A 21,141-nucleotide genomic window follows, 5' to 3' on the forward strand; every position below is an offset into this window, starting at 1 on the left:
TACACGCCCTTAAGATCATATGAAGACATCTATTAATGTTCACATGGTTTCATTATCAAATGTTATTAGTGTGTGAGTTTGCATCATTGGGATACTGGGGCTGTTGCTGGGATAGTCTCTGGATGCACTGTGAGCTTGCATGTCCCTTTCTGAATATAATGAATATCATTTCATTGCTTCACCGCCCACACGCTGATTTTGTTACTGCCTTCATTTTTTTTTTTTTGCGTTCATCCATTCATTTTGAACGATTTGCATTCATCCATTTTGTTCTTCTAGATAGTGTACTTCTTCAGATCCAGTTTGGAGATGGGTAGGATCATAGTGAACATTGTTTTGGATTATTTCTAAAATATTTATATTATTTCACATATGTGTTCAAAATAATGCTGTTTGTTTGAACAACAACTGACAGCTTTTTTCCCGTGGTGATAAATCGATCGGCAATGTACATGACAGTGCAGAACGTGAACATGCAGCACAGATTAGTTCAGCTCTGTAAGACAGGGTGAGGGATACGAGCACGCGCGGCGACACGGGCACGCGCCTTCATTCCCTCTCCCTCCCCAGAGCACCGGATTGGGAGCGTGGCCGCGCAAGGAACACACACGAGCGCGCGCATTCGGAGGTAGCGGTGGAGTAGCGCCTTCGTGCTGGTGTGGTTTAGTTGCAAGTGCTCCTCTCTACACCGCGGAAAAGCCTCCTAAAGTTTCCCTCGGGCTTTTCTCGGACCGGCAGGCCTGGCAGCACCGAGTACGCGGACGCAAGGTCAGTACACGGGGTTTATACGAGCCTCGATTTTTTGGTTAAATGCCCTTTTGTTGGACAAATAAAGAGTTACATTGTTGCTGCTGATGGTTGGCGGGTTGCACCGCTGCGGCTAACCAGTAACCACTCCAGCTGGTTGGGGGGAAAAAGCTGCGGTGAAACCTACGCCTCATTAGAGAGGTTCATAGAAAATGCGTCTGTCGTGTTTTGGAACATTAAGGTGTGTGTAAACACATGCAGCTTAGCTCATACAGTGCAAACTTAACAGGGAATTTTAATGGTGTGTAACCTACATACTAATAACAATCCTGCTGTTGTGTTAATAAACCAACAGAGCATGCTCAGGCTCGGAGACTTGCCGATCAGTCAAATACCTGAAAAGCCACCTTAGTGTGTTTACCAAGACATTTTAATTTTTCTCCGGTTTGTCACTGCTAACCAAACAGCGAGCTGTGTTTATCAGTGCGGAGTAGATTATCAGACTGCACACACGCACGCACACACACACACGCACACACACACACGCGCACACACGCGCACGCTGCTGCCGCTCTTAGGGGGCGAGTCGATATTTCTATTTACACAGCAGCGGACAGGAACAAAGTTTTTCGGTTAATATTGACCTCCATGATACACACACTGGTGGTGAAGGCAGGGAGAGAGAGGTGTGTGAACAGAAACAAAAAGAGCTGCGTTTTTACATCAGGTTTTCTTCGCCATTGCGGGTTTTCCCCCCCTATAGTAGAATATTGAGGTGCAGGCTGCTTTTGCTTTGGCTATTTAACCGAATGGACCTCTGGACCTGACGCGTAAAAAGCCAACAGAGCACACGTGAGCCCTAACGCCGCAAAATGCCATTAGGTTAATTATAGGCGACTTTATCCGGTCACTTAGGGGCTAGCTTAAGCAGATTGGACTTTGAGAAAGTAGGTTTGTTTTTATCCACGGAAATACAACCTTTTCCACTTGTGTGTTTGTTCAGTGTAAGGTGAGAAAATGGTACCTCTCTGTTACTGGGGTGGTGCCCTTATCCTTTATACCTTTAATATATCTTTATCTTTCCTCTGAAAGCAGTACACTGAGAAATTAAGGTTGGATTAGTTTTATATATATATATGATATGTATGTGTTTAACCATACACATTGAAGGTACAAAAGTTATACACTTCTGGGTGACACCCTGACACACTGAGAACATGAACAGAAACTCCACACAGCCTGTAACCCAAGCTCGGGTTTGAGCCAATACTGGAGCTGTGATCTGGCAACACCGCTCCCCCAGTTCCACACCGCTCCCCCAGTTCCACACCGCTCCCCCAGTTCCACACCGCTCCCCCAGTTCCACACCGCTCCCCCAGTTCAACATTGATCACCCAGTTCCACACTGATCACCCAGTTCCACACTGATCACCCAGTTCCACACTGATCACCCAGTTCCACACCGCTCACCCAGTTCCACACCGCTCACCCAGTTCCACACCGCTCACCCAGTTCCACACCGCTCACCCAGTTCCACACCGCTCACCCAGTTCCACACCGCTCACCCAGTTCCACACCGCTCACCCAGTTCCACACCACTCACCCTGTTCCACACTGATCACCGTGTCTAACACCGCTCACCCTTTTAAATGCCACTCCCCCTGTTCAACACTGCCTGTATCCTACTTGGTCATGTCATGAATTTGAGGTGGTTGTGTGGTCATTTGAGGTGGTTGTGTGGTCATTTGAGGTGGTTGTGTGGTCATTTGAGGTGGTTGTCTGGTCAAGCTTTGCATACCTGAAGAAATAGAAATGTAACTGGAATCACTTTGGTCAGTCCAGTCTGTGGTTGCAACTGCAGTCCTGAACAGTTTCAGTTTCTTTAAGAAATGATGCAGCATTTGGCTGTGTGATTTTTGTTTGTTTGTTGTTGTTTTGTTTTGAGCAGTTAATGTGTTATAAACAGATTCAAATACAGGTATGAATAGGAAGCACACTTTATTTTTATTTTTATTTTTATCTTTGTTTTAAGAAAGCTTGCCAGAAAGGTTCATACGGAGAAAGAAATACTGGATTCATTAACCTGAACATAAACATTATGTGGACAGTGATGTGTTTCCAGCGTTTGTTCATTCATCCTTAGTAATTGCCTGGTCAGGGACATCGTGCTTTAAATTAGGCTGCGGGTTTGATTGCGTTTTGGGAACTAAAAAATGTTAGAAAATATTGTTAGCAGGCACAAACAAAAATATGAGGTTAACTACAGTCAGGTGTTGTGTAGCTTATTTTCTTTAAAAAACAAAAACAGGCTCTATCCATTTCAGGTTTAAATCCTAGAATACTGATGAGAATATTTGGGTAAAGATACAGGGAATGACATTGCTTACACATCTTACACACGTCCATTCTTCATAATAGTCTAAGACCGTAGCAAGAATTTTCAAACAGTCCATGTACACTGTCCATCATGGTGTTCCCACCCTTCTGTGTGTATATACAGAATGAAATATCTCACGATGGAATCTGTGTGAAATTGGTGCTACTATCCTTTAAAGACGGAACAGGTTTCTGTGAGACTGTCAATCATTTTAGTTGACCGCAAACCCAGACACGGTGTATAGAGCCAGTAGTGATTCCTCTGTGCTTTGTGAGTCTGACCTCACACTCGCAGCCAAACTCGAGTCCTTCCATCTGCTCCCTGCCTCCGCTTTGGGCTCTGTTCAAATTCTGAAATGGGAGACATATGGTGGAGTGAAATCCCAGCCTTTTCTGTTTTCTGGTGGAATGAGGCTGTTTGCACACTTACCTAGAGACATGTCTTTGTCTCAGACAGTGTAATGTTAGAAGGTGTCACTCACCTATTGGTCTGTCACATGGTGTGAAGTAGAAACTGAGCATTTTAAGGGATTTTTTCTATGCAGGTGTCAAGGGAGGTGTTGATGGCTGTTTGATAAGGCATTATGTCTTGATACTAAGAGGTGAGAACGTGGTTCTTGTGTAGTTTCATCTGTCTATATTCGAACCTCTTGAATGATACTGATACTTTTTTGGAATTTCAAGAAACCTCTCACAAAAAAGGCATTCTAATATCTTCTGAAAATCCATGGAATTAGCTGCTGCTCTAGTCACTGTGTTTTCACTATGCTGGATGTAGAGGGTTACTTTTGAAGCCAGGAAGAAATGAAGTGTGTGTATGTTTCAGTTTAAAATATGACATGCTAATAAATATTATTTGACTGTTTGCTAGATGTCTGTAGAACTCCTACAGGCTGTGGGATGTTTAGCTATTTACATGTTCAGATGACCCTTGCACACTTCGCCCAGTCCATGAGGAGGGTCTCATCTCCGTTTACAACACTGACGGGACACGTGATTGGCCCTAAGTCCTCGTTTGACTTTCCTCTTTCATCTTATTTAACAACACTTCACTTCAGCAGAGTGCTGTTGGTCTCTCGCTGTTTTCCTACATGTTGTTTTCTCATGTCGTCACTCTGTAACGAGCGCTGAAATAATCTTGTTTTGCTCCTCTGGCAGCTGCAGGGTCTTGGCAGTCAGGATGATGTATTATGTCAGGGTGAATAAAAGTAAGTGGGCTTTTGATTTTGTTGCCAGAAATGCTACAAGTGCCTTTAGTCCTGCATATTTGGATGCAAGAGGAGGCAAATCCTAACTGGAGCAACTTCCCGAGCTGCTAAATGGGTGTAAGTGTTTACAACTGTCGATGCTGTCTGGTGATGTGGTATAAATATTATTTTTTGCTTAACAGGAGAGCAGAAATGATGTAACGTAGACAGAATGTTTGAAGTGGTCATGGTGAGAACATTTTACATCACAGCATGGTTGAGTTCTCAATTCAGATGGCGTGAATACATTTTCTGTAACAGCATGGCTCTGACATCAGGCTGATATTAAACAGATTAAGAAGCCATGTTATTTACTAAACTTAGAAGAAAAATGTAATGTTTGATATGGTGAAATTTTCTGTTATGAGACGTTTATTTTACATCTATGGAAGGTGTTAGCGTTTTGTAACTGAGTTTTCTGACTGAATAGTCTTGTGACAAGCTGCATTTTATTTGTCTTAACTTTAATAGACGTTACTGCTGTAACGTAAGTGATAAGTGTTACTTGGTATTGTAAATGTAGTTCAGATTTTCAGTATGTTTTTTTTTTTTTTTTTTTTATGATAATTTCCCACACATTTCACAATTTGAGATGAATGGCTACCCTAACCTGGAGGAGATGATTGCTTGTGATGCAGCATGGAGGCCAGCAATGATGATTATAGTTCATAGTTTATAGCTGCTATGGGGAAATATTCCAATAATGGCTTCAGGCTTGAGTAATTTGTGATACTGGATGATATCCTGGACTTATTTAATAAAGAATATGAAGATTTTCAATTTTAGGATTTTGCTTTGGTTCAATAGGTGTTCAGAGATGAAGATTCTCAGCACTTGACAGTCCTCCTTTTAGGACAGATACCTTAAGTGGTGCCTTTTCGGTTGACATTTTATGCAGTAAAGTTTGCTTGACTGTGTTCAGTCTGTTGTGTGCACAATCCCTGCAGTGGCTTTGCATCTGAAGGTTTATCATCACTGTTAGTTTTGCTCTCATGCTGTTCTTGTTCAGTCTTTTGAAATGGTTGGGTGTGAAAAGCACAGGATGGTAGCTATTTGGGAAATGCTTGAAACAGCACACCTAGCTCCAAGTTCAGTCTTTTCATCAATCCCAGCGTTAAAACCGGTTTATACCACACGCCGGAGTCATGTGACATTGAAATGGGAACGCTCGGTTTGACTGAAAGTGGGTCGTAACTAATACACTGGCATATACGGTGCATATTAATTATTACTGTGGTATCTGCCTCTGGAATAGATCTCAATTATGTCGGGTGTCAAAATCAAGTACTCGTAGATGAGAGCAGAGAACTTCCTCTCAGCAACTGCACACACTTATTTTTTTTTTTTTTTACCCCATTCACAAAGCTAATCAGTCTCAGCTGTTCTCAATAAGGCAGAGCTATGATCTGACAGATGCAGTCATTTTTATCAACACTGTGCAAACAGATGTTTGACCCATTTTTAACATACCCAGCTCCCAGTAGGAGACTTGTGTGAGGGAGCACTAGCGGAGTAAACAGATGCATGGTACAGAGGTTTTTGGGGCAGAACAGTCTTATCATCGGCACGGTGAAGTCATCCAGGAAGTGTATTATGAATTACTTTTAACAGAGTTTAACTGTTTTCTTAACGCAAGTGATTTTGCCTGTGCTTTACCTGTAGACCCCTAATGGATCAGTCAATTCTAAAGGTGTTAGCAACTTGGAAAAGTGAAAAAAGCCAGGATGTACCAGTTGTACCAAAGGGTGTTTAAAATGTCTTAATAAGGTGGCACGGTGGCTTAGTGGTTAGCACATTCACCTCCAGCGTCCTGGGTTCGAGTCTTGATCCCGCTCATTGTGTGCGTGGAGTTTGCATGTTCTCCTCGTGCTTAGTGGGTTTCCTCCCACAGTCCAAAGAGGCTTCTAGGCTGATTGGAGTCTCTAAATTGCCCGTAGTGTGTGATTGCGTGAGTGAATGAGTGTGTGTGCCCTGCGATGGGTTGGCACTCCGTCCAGGGTCCTGCCTTGATGCCCGATGACGTCTGAGATAGGCACAGGCTCCCCGTGACCCGAGAATAGATCGGATAAGCGGTACAGAAAATGAATGTCTTAATAAGAAAATAAACATAGCTGATACCGTACTGTTGCTATGTGGCGAAGTAGGTAGCAGTGTTGTTATTGAATGGTGAATAATTTATGTATTTTTTTCCATTGCTAAAAGGGAGGGTTCATCTACTGTACATGATGTATTTGTTTGTTCATTACAATTCTCATGAGAATGAATAGGTGATCAGTTTTCAGGTGAAAAGCTTTTTTATTAGTGATTCTTGACCTCCTAACACTGTTGGCCTGCATCCAAAAAACAAAATCCTTATTTTTCCCCATTGTAAATGCTCAGGATCCACATGTGAGCAATTTTGAGTGCCACTCTTGTGCTTTTTACCCAAGTATTTTTTTAACGGATGAACAACACAGTAGTCAGTGAGAGTAGTGGCGGCTTTTGCGTCTCTTTTTACAGTATTTAATTACGTTCACTGGGTAGCATTGTGGAATTTTTTTTTTAAGCTTCATGTTACACACATGGTCTCTGGTTTTATTTTTAGGGCCAGGGCGTAAGACATGTAGCTCACATCTAGCATCCCAGTTATAGATAGACTGTTAGACATGCATGTATTTGTTCAGGGACCCCGGGTTGCTATTTGTATCACTTGATAAGCCATTCACAAGTGTAGGGGAGCGTTTGAGGATTTGAAAACTGATCCAAGAGAGAGAGAGAACATGAGACGCTGATCAGCAGTGTTTTTCAGAGTCTACAGGGAGTTTACCAAACTGCAGGTATTTCTATGGACAAAAAAAAATGTTAAATGCATTAGTTCAGACAGTGAGTCTTGTTCTTTAATCTGCTGAGTGATTATGGGAATGAAAGAAGAGATGGAAGAGCTGGACCTGCTGCTACTGCTTCAGTCACTCAGCTACAGATCCCTTCTGTGAGCATGTCAGTGTATATTTAACTCATATGTGACCAATAGGGAGCTCCTCATGTCGGTGTAGCTATGCTTCCATGCGGCAATATTTTGTACCAGGGGAGACCTGATTTGGGACACGCTCGGGAAAATGTGACTCAAGATTTTTTGGAAGTTTGTGTGCGTGTAACCGGTGTCATTGTGTTGGTCCTGTCTTTGTAAATTGATTACTAAGTTACTGATATGCTTGTTGCCATGGTGCCCTCACGCATGATTGTGTTACCATGCAGATCCCCTCAGTGCTCTAGGATACAAGAGATGAATACATGGCTTCCTTTCTGTGAGCATGTGCATGCTCTGGTGCATATCAGAGGAATACGGTGATCCGGACTTGATGCAAAATCACCAGATCCTTTCATCAGAATGCAGTGTTGTTATTTGGAGACATATTTAGTGAATGGGGTGTTCAGTGTGTTTGTTTTTTTAGGATCTGATACTGGATGGGGGTCTTATCAGATATGACTTGTTTTCCAGTTTGACCCACTGATGTATTTCAGATCTTAAACATAAACAGTGCATGAGTTGTTTTTGAAGCACTTTCTTATTTAGCAATAAAATAATTCTGAGACCTGACAGAATTGGCACCGCTACTGTGTACTAGATCTGTAAGGGGAATTTGGAGATACTCAGAGATTTGATATCAACCAGTTGATATGTGATGTAAATGGATTTGGTGTGTGTTCGGTCCACTTTATTATATATTCGATGATTATTTTTCTAACCTTGTTATTTCTGACTATATTCTAACCACATCTCTTGTTTCTTTCCTCTTGCAGAGACGTGAGGATAGATGAGCTAAAAGATGTGGATCCTTTCAGCCTGCGCCTTCTGAATCTTTGCACACACACACACACATACACACACACACACACGAACGCACACAGATACTGTGAGTCATGTCTGAGATGGAGGGTCGCAGTGATTCAGGCCTTGCCCCAGGGCAGGTCTATGTGGAAGTGGAGTATGATTATGAGTACAAGGCCAAAGACAGACTCATTTCCATACATCAGGGGGAGTGCTACATGCTGGTGAGGAAAACCAATTCTGACTGGTGGCAGGTGAGGCGGGAAGACGGCACTAAGGCTTTCTATGTGCCTGCACAGTATGTGCGTGAGGTGAGGCGAGCGCTCATGCCACCCCCCAAACCACGCATCAAACCCCCCATCACCCTGCCTATCACCCTACCCATAACCCATTGTTCCTCGGCCAGTGAAAACCTGCAACAGCGGACACCATCAGACATGGTCAGCTTCGGACGGCCGCCCCCTTCCAGCACGCCTTCCCCGTTACCAGAGCAGCACACTCCACCCTTACTGTTGCGGGACTCCAATCAGAATGCAGGGATGAAAGACGTGCTTGCAGAGCTCGCTCTGCTCAACAACAACAACCATCATAACCATCACCATGGCAACACAGTGCTGCTGCCGCGCACCAGGCCCGAGTCGCCATCCAAGGAGCCGCCAGGTTGCCGGGGGAAACCCCAAGGAGTGTCACCGTCAGATACAGACGGATCATCGCCAGGAAACGGCTCGGAGGTGTTGCGTAACGATTCGGAATCAGGAGACGAGCTGAGCAGCAGCTCCACAGAGCACACACAGGTAAGTCAATCACGACATGCTCTAGCTTTTCCAGGAGAGCTGTTCATCACATTCATTCTCTGTCTCTGTGCTTTATTGAGACTGTCATTTGCTTTCTAACATCCAGTCTGGTGCTATAAGGCATGTCTCCTGGCTTCCTGCTACACTGCATTATTTGTCATTAAGTGTCAGGGTCTCACTCACTTCACTTCACACACTACTGTTTTGTCTCACACAGGATGTAACATCTGTTGATCTGTTGTGGCAAACCTTTGTTGCCTGCACATTTGCACAGATGAGATGCCATAGTGCTGCATGAATTATTTAAAAAAGAGCATTTAGCCTTTAGATCTCTAAAGAACAACAGCCCCAGCACATACACAGAGCTGAACAGTGTGAACTCCCATGTAGTCCATCTCTCACTGTCTCCGTCTCCCTGTCTCTTTGTCTCTCCTTTTCTTGTTGCAGAGAGTTTCCGGGGGAATAAAGGGGATTGTGGGAGGCAAGAAAATGGGTCATACCAGGCTCTTGTCACCTCCACCCCCACTGTGTGTCTGTCTTTGTGTCAGAGAGAGAGACAGAAAGAGAGTCAGACAGACAGACAGACAGAGTGAGAGAAAGATGGACAGAGAGTGAGTGCCACACACATACAGAGAGCTGGAGGTTGCAAGAGACAGAGAGAGACAGTGAGACATGAAGAGAGACAGACAGCAGGTGACACTAGGGTGTGTAGGGCTATAGACAGAACTTTGTGTTCAGGCTTTGTCTGTGTTGCTAGATACTAATGCTCGTAAACCAAGAACTCTTGCATCAAGGGGTACACAAATAACTCTTACTCATTTCCCTAAAATCCTTCAACATGACCAATATCAAAACTAATCATCATCATCATCACATCTGCTTTCTTACTCTTTCTCAGCCCTGGAAAAGGGCGGCTCTCCTGCTCTTAGGGGATTGGGTTCTTAAGCTCTTTTTGTCCCCTTCTTGCGTCCCCCTTCTGTTAGCCAATGGATTTAGGATTTGATGGATTTGGGTGCTTTCTCAGACTCCTTCTCTTTAACTCTCTTCCTCTTTCTCACAAGCCCATAAGCATTTGTCTGTCACCCACTAAAAGCACCAGTATCAGCAAAAACAGTATTTTCTTGACTTTTGAACCAGACCATACAGTCACTAACTGGTAATAAGCTGCAGAGGTTTTTAATTCCTCATGCCGGTGATGGCACTAACACACATGAGCTGTGGCTTAGCCTACAGCAGTTCAGTTGATTGATTCGGAAGCTGTCACTGTAGCCTGTAGCAGAGATATCAGCACTGAAGACTTAAAAATAGCTGTTTGCTGAGCTGTCACAGGGTCCCACATATACATGCCTCGGAACAATGGTTATAGCCTTTTCACATACCAAGTCCATTTTTTTTCAACAATCTATTGTTGTTTTGTATTCAAAAGGTTGCCTACTTTTGCTGGAGGACTGTGGACAGTCTCATAGATCAATGTCAACCAATCAGAACAGAGGCCATTGGCACACATAAATCTTAAAAAACAACCTGTTTACTTCTAAACAAGCAGAGGTGTCAACATGTACATTCATAGCTTTTACAGCTTTGGGAGACATCTGAATGCTGTGCTTTTCTCTTTTATTTTATTTTAAATTTTATTTATTTGTTTAGATGAACCAGCTTTCTGATCAAATAGTGTAACCTCCCTGCGGAAAAAGGCAATTCAGTCTGAGTGAAATATGTACATTAGCCTCTGATAGCAGCTGCTGTAGCTTTGCATTGACTTTATCTATGTAAACTTTGACCTGTAATTTCGCAAGCCTCAGTCAGCTGAGCAAATGAATGCCAAGACTATGGTATCTTTGCGCTGTTAAAAAAAAAAGAAAAAAAAGAAGAGAGCTAGCTAATTATTAAATTGTGGCCACACCGGCTTTTTTGCTTCCCTGTTTATATTTGGTGGAAAATACTCTCTCATCTGCTAATACACTAGGGATTTTGTGGTAAAATTCAGTTTTATTTTGTTTTTTCAGCCCCCTTTTTTGCTTGCCCGGATTTCTTGTTAGCAGTGTTGTGTATCTGAGAAAGGTTGATGGATGGCCATGTATTAGCATTAGCTTTTTGGTTTATCAAGTGTACAACATGACTTATTATTGTAGCTGGGTTAATTGCACTTGTCTGAGAATGAAAGTACGTGAACAGGACATAGAAATTTGTTTTACAAGAAACAGCTGGTGAAAGCGCAGACATCAGTTGTGTCCCAAAGGACGTACAGTAATCCCCCCCCTCTATATCGTGGTTCATATATCGCTGTCCCGGTATATCGCAGATTTTTATTTGGAACATAACTTTTCGCGGGTTTTCCCGGTATATTGCGGTATCCGCAAACCTTATAGTGAATTGTTTATATAAACATTAAAATAAAGTAAAATGTTAATAATATTTCAAATACTGTACAGCGTAGCGTTGTTTAGGATAGCGCGGTGCGGATATGCTGAAAATCAAAATACAGTACGGCCGGAGGAATGAGTCTGGCCAATCGGAATGCCCCGTTCATTTAATCACGGTTGTGATTGGCTTCTGGCTGTGCATGCAGCTGGGGAAAGGGAAGCAGAATTCTCCAGCATAAATGGGGGATTACTGTACTACACACCTTGCACTGTGTACTGTGTATAAATTTTAGAAGGCTAAGATTGTCTCCTATGGCACACTAACATTTTTTTCTAATCTATCCAGAAGTATGAGCTGTTTCAATGGCAAATGATATCAAACACAATGTGTAATGTGACACTGCTAGCTTTAGCAGAATATACAACGACAAAAAACATTCAAATTAATATTTAACATTTTTTTTTAATGTTAAAACAGTCAATCGCACGACGTGGGTTCATTTAAAAGACCTTTGTAAGATGACACTCCGGTGGACATCTTGAAAAATTTCCCCCCGCCCCTCTTCCACTACACGAGCAAAGCTGCAAGCGTTAATTGCATAAAGTGTCCAACATTCCACACTTCATTTTTTTTACGGTTGAATAAGTGCATCATCCGGGTACTTGACTTGCGCTTCTTGTTGGAATTTTCTGTGTGAACTCACTGCTCGCACTATTTATACACCAAAATAGAGCCTAAGCGTGTGAATTGGGACACTTCTCTGTCCAACATGTCTCTCTGCTCATTTCCTATTCTTTGTTCTTCTGTTTTTGTTTTGTTTGTTTGTTTTTTTGTAATTTGGATGCTTTTGCTGTACTCGTATATTAGCATTTGCTTTGTGTGTTGTGAAAGTTCTGTTTTTAGCAGAAGGTGGAGAAACTGTGGAGTGATCTGTCCCAGCGCTCAGCCCACCTTTCTGTCTTATTGGTCCATATACTTGTTGCTTTGACGCGGCGTGATTGACTCATGCACAAGTTAGAGACACGGAGTATTTTATTAATGTGTGTTTTTATTTTAATTTTTAAAGATTCATTGACTTAATAATGATTCATTTCTTTGTAAATGACATAGATTTTGAACTTAGCAATGAAAATAACTGTATCTTTAGTGTCGCTCCTTCAGAGTCTTGTATCCTCCTCCCTGTGCACACTATAAAGGAGGCCCCTGCCTTTTCTCCTGAGCATTCCTTTCATTCCTGCCCCCAACGCACGCACACACACACACACACACACACACAGACACACAATCTGGCTTAGTTAAGAAACTCTAAATCTCTGCTGATCACACACAAGAGGAAAGCGCATAATATTTGTTCACCTATCAAAGAAATATATCTCCTACTCTCCCTCTCTCTCTTTCTCTCTCTCTCTCTTGCTCTCTCTCTCTCTCTCTCTCTCTCTCTCATGCTGCCATTTTGTTAGCCTTGATTTATTCTACTGACTGAGCTTTGTTTTCCTTTTTATGATAAAGGTAAACGCTGGAACATGTAGACGTACACACACACTCACTCATAATGTCACCTGAGACTTCTCTGTAAATTTGACCTCGGCAGAATGCTGGTTATACACAAGTAAGGAATTGTTATTAGGCATAGGCCTAATGTAAGAGAATGAAAATAGGAAACAGCTGGAATGAAGTCACCTGAAATGGAGTGTGTGTGATGCGTGTGTGCACGTACGCGTGTGTGCATGTGCCTGCGCGTGCATGTGTGTTGTAGTTGGGCAGATTCTGTGATGCTGTCACTGCATCTTTTGCGTGCCGCGCTGACATTCGCGCTTTCTCCTGCACCGAGCGTGCACTTCTGTGCGTTTGGTGATTACAGTTATTCTGATGTATGTGGAACATAATCCACACTAAATTCTGTTAAGGTAAGTCAAGCCTGTCACAAGCCTCCTCTGCAGCTACATGCACTCTTCCCCCCTTGTTTCCACTCTCTGTCGCTAATCCTTGCTCGTCTCTCTGCAGTTCCTCACGCTCTGTGTGTGTGTGTGAATAATCTAATCAGACTTGTCACTTAGTCTATACATGATGTGTTAAGATGTAGCTTGTGCTGCTTGTTTAGCTGATGAGGCATTCAGCCTTGGAGATATACATGAAGACTGATTACATCAGATGAATTTGTTTTAAGCTTAAAGGAAATTGATCATGAAGGGTGGCTTTTTTGACCCTTTCATAATCAGCACAGAGTTTGCTCAGCTGACAAAGTTGTTTTATACTGAATATGTATTTTAAAATCCAAACTACTAAAATGCTCCATACCAGGAAGTATAAAATTCAGAGTCCCCTCCTGCTATTCCTTATATGCAGCCAGCTAAACCTGTCCAAATATCCCATAACACACAAGATCTGCTAGTACTGAACACCCAAAATGGCTAATATAGTGGTTAACAATATGCATTAGTAACAGGTGGAGTGGGATTTCAGTATCATTTATTTATTTATTTATTTATTTATTGATTGTCAACAGAAGCCAGTGCTGACAAAACCGAAGCAAACTATCTTGTTCACCATTAACCTCATCCAAGTTTGCTAGCCATTTAGACTAGCATGGAGGTTACATGACTTCCGTGTAGTAATTTGCATGTTGTACATGACTCAGCTCTTGTGCAACACCCCAAAAATGATATATGAGGTATGAAACATAATATTAAAAGTATTATGTTATGTTGCCTCAAGCCAAACCAAATTACACGTGTTAATTTACCTCTAACACGTGCTTGCAGAGCATGTTAAATGAAACCATGTTTCAATTAGTGCAGCGATGTAACAGCAAGTAGTGCGTAAGACTGAGCTCAGGTTACACTGTGTCTGTGTGGAGTTTCACATTTCTTCCTCTGCCCATGCAGGTTTCCTCTGTGTCCCTCCCACCCTCCCCAAAAAAAACATGCTGATGAGTGGATTGGCCACTCTGCCAAAGGGGTGTGTGTGTGTTTGTGTGTGCGTGTGTGTGTGTGTGTGCGTGTGCGCGCGCATTTTTTTTGACCATTCAAATTATGAAACTGTAATTCAGTGCAAGTCTGTGAGAGTTTCCATGAAATTCTGGATATATTTATTTATGGCCAAAGTATCATATAACCAAAGTTAGTCTTTTTTTCTTTATAAAACAAATGTGAGTTCTGAACCCCGATCCAATCAGAATCAGCCAGCCAAGAAGATTTACCCATTTAAAATTCACATTGTTGAGTTCAACGGTACGTTAAAGGCTCTAGCTGAGCTATTCTCCTTCTCTGTTCCCTCAGTGACTTGTATGGGACTGGAGGAGGAGTCGCTGAAATAATTTTGCCCTCATTCTCTCTCTGTGTGTGAGCTCTGCTGTGTTGGGCCTCGTGATGCTGCGGCCCATTATAATGCAGAGGGACTGTGTGAATGGCTCTTCTAGAGCGGCAGGGCTTATTGTTGGGGCGACGCTCCACCTCTGGGCTTATGAATAGTGGGGGCTGAGACAATGAGGAGCACGGGGCAGTGAGGAATGATCTGGAATCGTCTCTCCAGACCTACATGCTAGTGCAAGCAACTTTGCTGCTGAGTGTTTTTTATTATGCTTGTCTCTTGTAGGCCATCAGGATGGATAAACTGAGTCAAATACATGAACACAGTAACCAAAGATGGTCAAATGATTGAATTTAGTATTGTGACAAAAATTGAAATGGCTTTAAACCTTTATGCATATATTTTTGTTTGGTAGTATATCTAAACATGTCCTGGTAATGCTTAAACACATTGTTTAGGTGGCAAAATACTGATCTGAAAATCCTAGGCGCAAATCCCAGGCTTCCCCGAAAGCTACTCCTGAGCCTTTGAGCAAGGCCTTTAACCCTCAGCTGCTCATCTGTCAGCTTGGATTGCATCTCGTCTTAGCTACAAGTCACTTTCAATGAACGAATAAATATCTAATGAATACATTTGACTTAGATTCTATAATCCAGGTCTAAGAAATAAGTTTATAAAAGACAGAAAGCACAGATATTGTGAGATTGCATGAAGAGTTTGTATTCTCCTAAAAACAGTTTTGTACATTCGTTACTCGTTTTCCCAAAAGTATGTTTTACAAAAGTTATATAAGTAAAAGGTTCATTGTTCTTTAAATGTCTCAACAGTGCATGTGTAGTCGGACTGGAATTCACTGAACAGGTGAATAATGCATGGATAAATATTTATTTAATGACACATTCATTTTAAAGTACCAGGTTACAGTTGACACACACACAGAGTGCTCATTTACTCCTGGCTGAATTACTAAATATATCATTTCTTCTCAACACCTCTGTGTGTGTGTGTGTGTATGTGTGTAACACCGGATAGGAAGTGCAAGGCCACTGGACCACGTGTTCTTGTTTGTGACTGGATTATCCGGTCAACCTTTCTTCTCTGCTATTGGTTTGCTTGAAATAACTGTCCAGGATGGATCAGTGTTGCTTGTATACAGTGAATTCTCCCTCCTTTCTCTCTGTTTGACAAATATAGATTACAGGCATTGCTAACAGATTCTGTCTGAATTGGCGGAATCTTTTTTTGTAAGTGTTCCCGCAGTGTTCAGTGTTGGAGACCCCATGGCTAAGAGAATGCTGGCGGCTGCAGGAAGCAGCAAGTGGTGCTCTGTGTCTCGCTGCGTTTCCCCTGAACCCCCCACTGACTCCTGTGAGCTGTGTGACTTTGCGTCTGCATGTGTAAGACCCTTTTCAGTAAAAAATGCAGATTATGCGACCGTACAGTAGAAACTATGAAGTTGCCTTGATTTATATGAAGCTGAATGTGTTATTCAGGCCACTACTTTTTTTTTAAACTTACATTTAATTGTGTGTAAATGTGATACTGCACTCTTGTGCAGAATAAAGAGGAATTCAAAGTGGTGTGCACTTCTGCTTTTCTGCTTGGGAAAGAAAAAGACGCATGTAAACAACACCTATGCTTCCAACGATAGTTTTTTTTTTTTTCTTTTCAGCAGAAAAGCACTGATTCTAGTAGCTCTTAGTAATCCTCAGAAGCAATCTGGGCCATTCTTCCCCTTTCCATTCCATCTGAGCCTGTAGGCCATCTGCTCCTGAGAAGCCCAGCTTGAGTGCCAATCACATGGTTGTTGTTTTTTTTTGGCTTTTCTGTCTGAGTGGACATTCTCACTTCCAGATTAGTCGCCAGTTCATGTACATGTGCCATCGGAAGTACTTTCGAGAAAGGGCTGAAAAAATTTCTAAAAGTCTGGAGCAATCATGAGCTCCCAGAACAGTAGAAGGTTCTAGTTATTTGCAGACTGTCTGATAGTGATGTGTAGAAATAGCTGAAACTATGTGTTTCTTTGTCTGTCTGAACATGACTCTATAAGGAACAGTGCTATAGCCCTGTGAAACCATGCCGCCAATCAAAAAACCTGATGGATGAAAAATACTGTTTAATGCTTTAATTAGAAGCTGATTGATTTAAAAAGAAAATAATCATATCTTATTATTGGCAACAAGGAATTTTTTTGCTAATTCTAGCTACTGTTACGGTGCTACTGCTCATCATTGATCATCGCAACCTGTCCTTAAATATGTATATATATATATTTAGAGCTGATCAGGGTTTGATCTGTCTCTGATCTGGCTTTGTAGAGACGTATGGAGACATGTTTGTAAACTGCCTTGTCATCCTCATTCTGAAGTACTTTTCCAAAGTATTTTCATGAAGAAACTTAACCTATCTTTAACTAATCCAACTTTCTGATGTGTTCACAGTGCAAGTATGATGTGTTTGATATATATGAGTGCAGCTTCTGACTGGAAATGTTGATTAATAAATAAATTGATTAATCATGGCATCTAAATGTAGTCACCTGATTGGTTTTCAATATTTTTCACAGAAGTATCTGGACAACTGTGTGTGTGTGTGTATGTGTTAGTAGATGCATTATGTTTTTTTCTTTGTCTGGATTAGTAGGTCATGGACAGCTTGTGTAAGCGTCTGATAAGTTTGCTGGTATTAACGGTGGTTCCATTGTTCAGGACGTGAAAATCGACATACTGCTTTTTTTTCACACTCACACACACCCCACCTCCTCTTAAAGTTTCTTACTGAATGCTTTGTGGAAGCAGGTGTGAACCAAGTAGACCAAGACTTGCAGCTCTACCTGGTTTAGCATATATTGGTGTGCTGCTCTGTGGCCTGCTTGAAGTTGCATACAGTTCTACATACTTCCTGCTGTTTTACATCATCCTGTTCCCTCTACTTTCTTAGACTAGTGTGCCTGAGTCAGCCTCGCTCATTCCAGTACTTATTTCTTTTCAGATCCAACTTTCCCTTTCTTCCCTGTGTGTGGGGCTGTAGCTCTGTTTCAGTCTGACAGAAAGAGTGTGATGTTTGTGCCAGCATGCACTGGGCACCCCTAAAATGCCCCTTTATTTAGGCACATAGGAGGTCTAATAGCTTCTGTGCCAGTCCAAACACTCATAGAGCTGTTCTGTGCTTTTCTTATCCTTTAATGTCTCCACAATGATCGGTTTGTTTTTTTGGAGCAGGCCGCCTTGTTACGCTGCCCCATGAGTTAGCGAGCTAATGAATGATAGAAAGGGAGATGTGAGAGTGTAGTCCCTTTCAAACAATTTGGGCAGTCGTTTGTTCTATGAAAGACTCCTCAATGAACACCTGCCCAGAGTGAGGTTTTAGTATGTGTGTGTAGAGGTGGTGGGGGGTGGTTTTGCAGTGCTGTGTAATTGTGACATGTTTGATACTGGAGCACAAGAAAACTGAATAATAAGTAAAGACATTTTCACACACAAGGTTTATCAGCTGCCAACATAATATCTTTTTAAAACAATTTTATTTTAAACATTGTTGTTCTCCATCTAATGTGTTAAACTCTGTAATAGGGCCCTAATGCAATGGCGGTATCTATTTAGTGCTTTAAATATGCATATCTTTATCTGTACTTGGATTGAAATCTGAAGTGGACGTGACTTGAATACCAAAAAACTCTGGAGATAGTACTGTCAGTGCCAGCAGGGTAATAGATTCACTTCTGTAAGAATCTTGTTTCATAGCACCACATGAAGCCAACACACATGCACATATTCTTCACTTCCATTTAAAGTTCAGACAGGCCGAGATTAGAGGTAGGTCTAAACGGCAGTATACTTTGACAATGGCGCACTGTGTTTTTGGTTTAATTAGTGTTGGACCGTTGCCTTCTGTCCGCTTCATCTTGGTCTACTGATGTCCTGCTGATTTTTGTGTCTAAGTAAGTACTGATGAGAAAACACATCATTTATGTTAAGTTAGTGGAGTAATTCTCAACAGGACCATAGCTTGGGCTGTGTTGTGAATAAAGCCTGCTGTGTAATTGTTGCTGGTAGTAAATGCAGTGTGATGTTGCAGTTGATTGGTGTTTGGGGAAGGATTTTAAATGGTGATGTTCAGTAAACTCACAAGCTGTTACACACAATGTCCCGTAGAAAAAGTTTGCTCTAACTGTTAATGTGCCACACATCGGCGTCGGTCTCCCCTCTCTCGTTTATTGTTTGTATCTCCTTCCTAAATGCTAGAGAACAATAAAATATTTCGTAACGTGTGGTGGCCACAGTCCGTTCTAATTATTATCGTAACTAGAAGTTCAGCCACAGATTGTGAATTCCAGCTTTGTTTTTCTGTACATGTCGTCTGTGTTTAGCTTTTCACCAGACTTTCACCTCTGGCCCAGACACCGCAGTAAGCCTTGCACCGCTTCCTGTCTGGTTTTGTTCCTTGTTCTGCATATGTGACATCACTTCCTGTCTGTGACTATATGCGCCGTGTCTCTTTTTTTAAACTTCTAAGCTTTACGCTGTTATTTTTTCTTTTTCTCTTCTTTGTGTGGAAAGGCCTTTGTGCTCAACAGACTATCAGATACCACACATTGAATTTTTTAGTCAGGGGAGAAAAAATTCTACCACCAATCAAATATACAAATTCCCCAAAGAAGCAAGCTAATATTATGTTTGCTTGAAGTCTCATTTATTCAGCCTAGAGCATGAAGATCAGTCTAGAGTAGTGGCTTCTCTCTGAGACGAGGTTGACTTTTAACTGCACTTGTTATTTACCTGATTGAACATTTAGTCTCAGATTTCACATATTCATTCCTCAAGATGAGTGAAGAAGGCACTCAGCTTTCAGGTGGTCTCTCGAACACTAGGCCTAATAGGGAGTGGATTCTGAAGTTCCTCTTGTGCCCACGCATGCACACACACATACATACACATACACACCCCCTCTCATCTTGTGCTGATTGAAAATTTAAATCTGCTTGATTAAGGCAGTAATTATACACACTATTGAGGTTGCAATTAACCTGAATTTTGCTCATGTAATTGGGTGAAAGCTTTTGAACATGTGTGGTTTCGTATATCTTCTGTAGCTAGGGTGTACAGATATCCTCACATATGTGGATATCATAATAAACTGGAACTACCAAACCATGTCCTGCATAGAGTGATCTGGGGAAGATGAGGTGAAAATCACTGCTGATAAGAAGGAAGATGTCCCTGAGAATAGTCTCTAAGGCTGGGTCATACACCTTAATAATCATTGGCTCTTTTAATTAGTGACCATTTGCAGAAATTACGTTTTTGAAACCTCCATTTAGAATAGCAAAATAACAAAAATAACTTTTAGTATAAATATTTGTTAAAATAACCTTTAATGCAGGTGAATGTGTTCATTTCCTTAATCCTATTCTCCTGCTTATTGGTCAGTTATCCAAATTGTTATTAGTTGCCCTGTGATTTGATGTAGCTGTAACAGGGCAGGGAAACCCAGGGGGTGGGTAAGATACATTTCTCTGTCTCTCAGCCTTGGATCAAAAACACTTACCTTCAAGAAAGCATCTTATTTCTTTCTAGAACCAGGCCATAGGTCTAAAACTGAATGTGTTTTAGTTCTTTGGTACCATGTGACATTTTTATCTTTTAACCTAAATTCACACGCTATTTTTCACACTGAATTTGTATATTTTAAGTCTAAGTTTTAAGTTTAAGAACTCTAATTTCTTGAGTTTAAGAAACTTTTACTGATGCTAAGAAACTAAACTCTAAACCATTTGTTTCTAAGGAGTGTGTGAATGTGTGTGTGATTGTGTGTGTACTTTATATGACCTGAATATCAGCAGCTGCTGTGCTGCTTAAGTTATTAGATCATGAATTTTAGCACTGATTATGTGAATTAAAAACAACTTGCTAAAAGATTTTATTGTCGTGTTTTTCAAATAAACACATGTGGTGATGAAATGTAAATGTCTTCTATGATTTTCTAAAGAATAAAAAAGCCACTTAAAGAATAGTGTTTTTTGTTTTCAGTTTGTGGTCCAGCGCTGGCCTTTAGAGTTATGCAAATTACACGCCATCATTCCCATAATCTCCATAATCCGATCCTATGTCAGACGAGTCCTATTCCGTCATCTGTTTGGCACTGGGGGATGTTTTGCTTCCCAGAACACAACAGGAAAACGAGAAGCCATTATTTAACTCTTTCATTTCCTTCAGATGCCCAATCCCCATGAGTATTCTCCCTCACACTCATTCAGTCTGCAGGTGATCAAACGCCACCCTCCTGCTCAGGAGCGTGTGAACTGCAACTCATGTGACCCTTGATAATGTGACCTTTGACCTTAGTATGGTGGCTACAGACCCCCAGCGCTCTGAGACACCAGTCCTTCCTTCACTCCCTCCACTTCTCTCTTTGTCTAACTCTCTTTCTGTGGCTTGCCCTTTTCTTAAATGGTGAAGGACAGTGTTCTAATGAGGGAGTCTATTTAAAGTGAACT

At 41.6% G+C, this 21,141-nt stretch overlaps 1 protein-coding gene across 7 annotated transcripts in view; it reads left to right on the forward strand.

The window, feature by feature from the left end:
* Positions 1-589: 589 nt before the first annotated feature.
* arhgap12b (Rho GTPase activating protein 12b) overlaps positions 590-21,141 on the forward strand; it is a 47,672-nt gene continuing 27,120 nt past the window's right edge. For 3 of the 7 annotated variants that reach the window (XM_058407174.1, XM_058407175.1, XM_058407176.1), the window contains exons 1-2: positions 590-768; positions 8,151-8,972. In XM_058407174.1, coding sequence (XP_058263157.1) covers positions 8,271-8,972 — 702 coding nt within the window. In that variant the 5' untranslated portion in view covers positions 590-768; positions 8,151-8,270. The remainder of the gene's footprint in view (positions 769-8,150; positions 8,973-21,141) is intronic. The other 4 variants (XM_058407178.1, XM_058407177.1, XM_058407179.1 and 1 more) reach the window with 4 other exon arrangements.

Source organism: Hemibagrus wyckioides, linkage group LG13 (assembly GCF_019097595.1).
Source record: "Hemibagrus wyckioides isolate EC202008001 linkage group LG13, SWU_Hwy_1.0, whole genome shotgun sequence".
NCBI lineage: Eukaryota > Metazoa > Chordata > Actinopteri > Siluriformes > Bagridae > Hemibagrus > Hemibagrus wyckioides.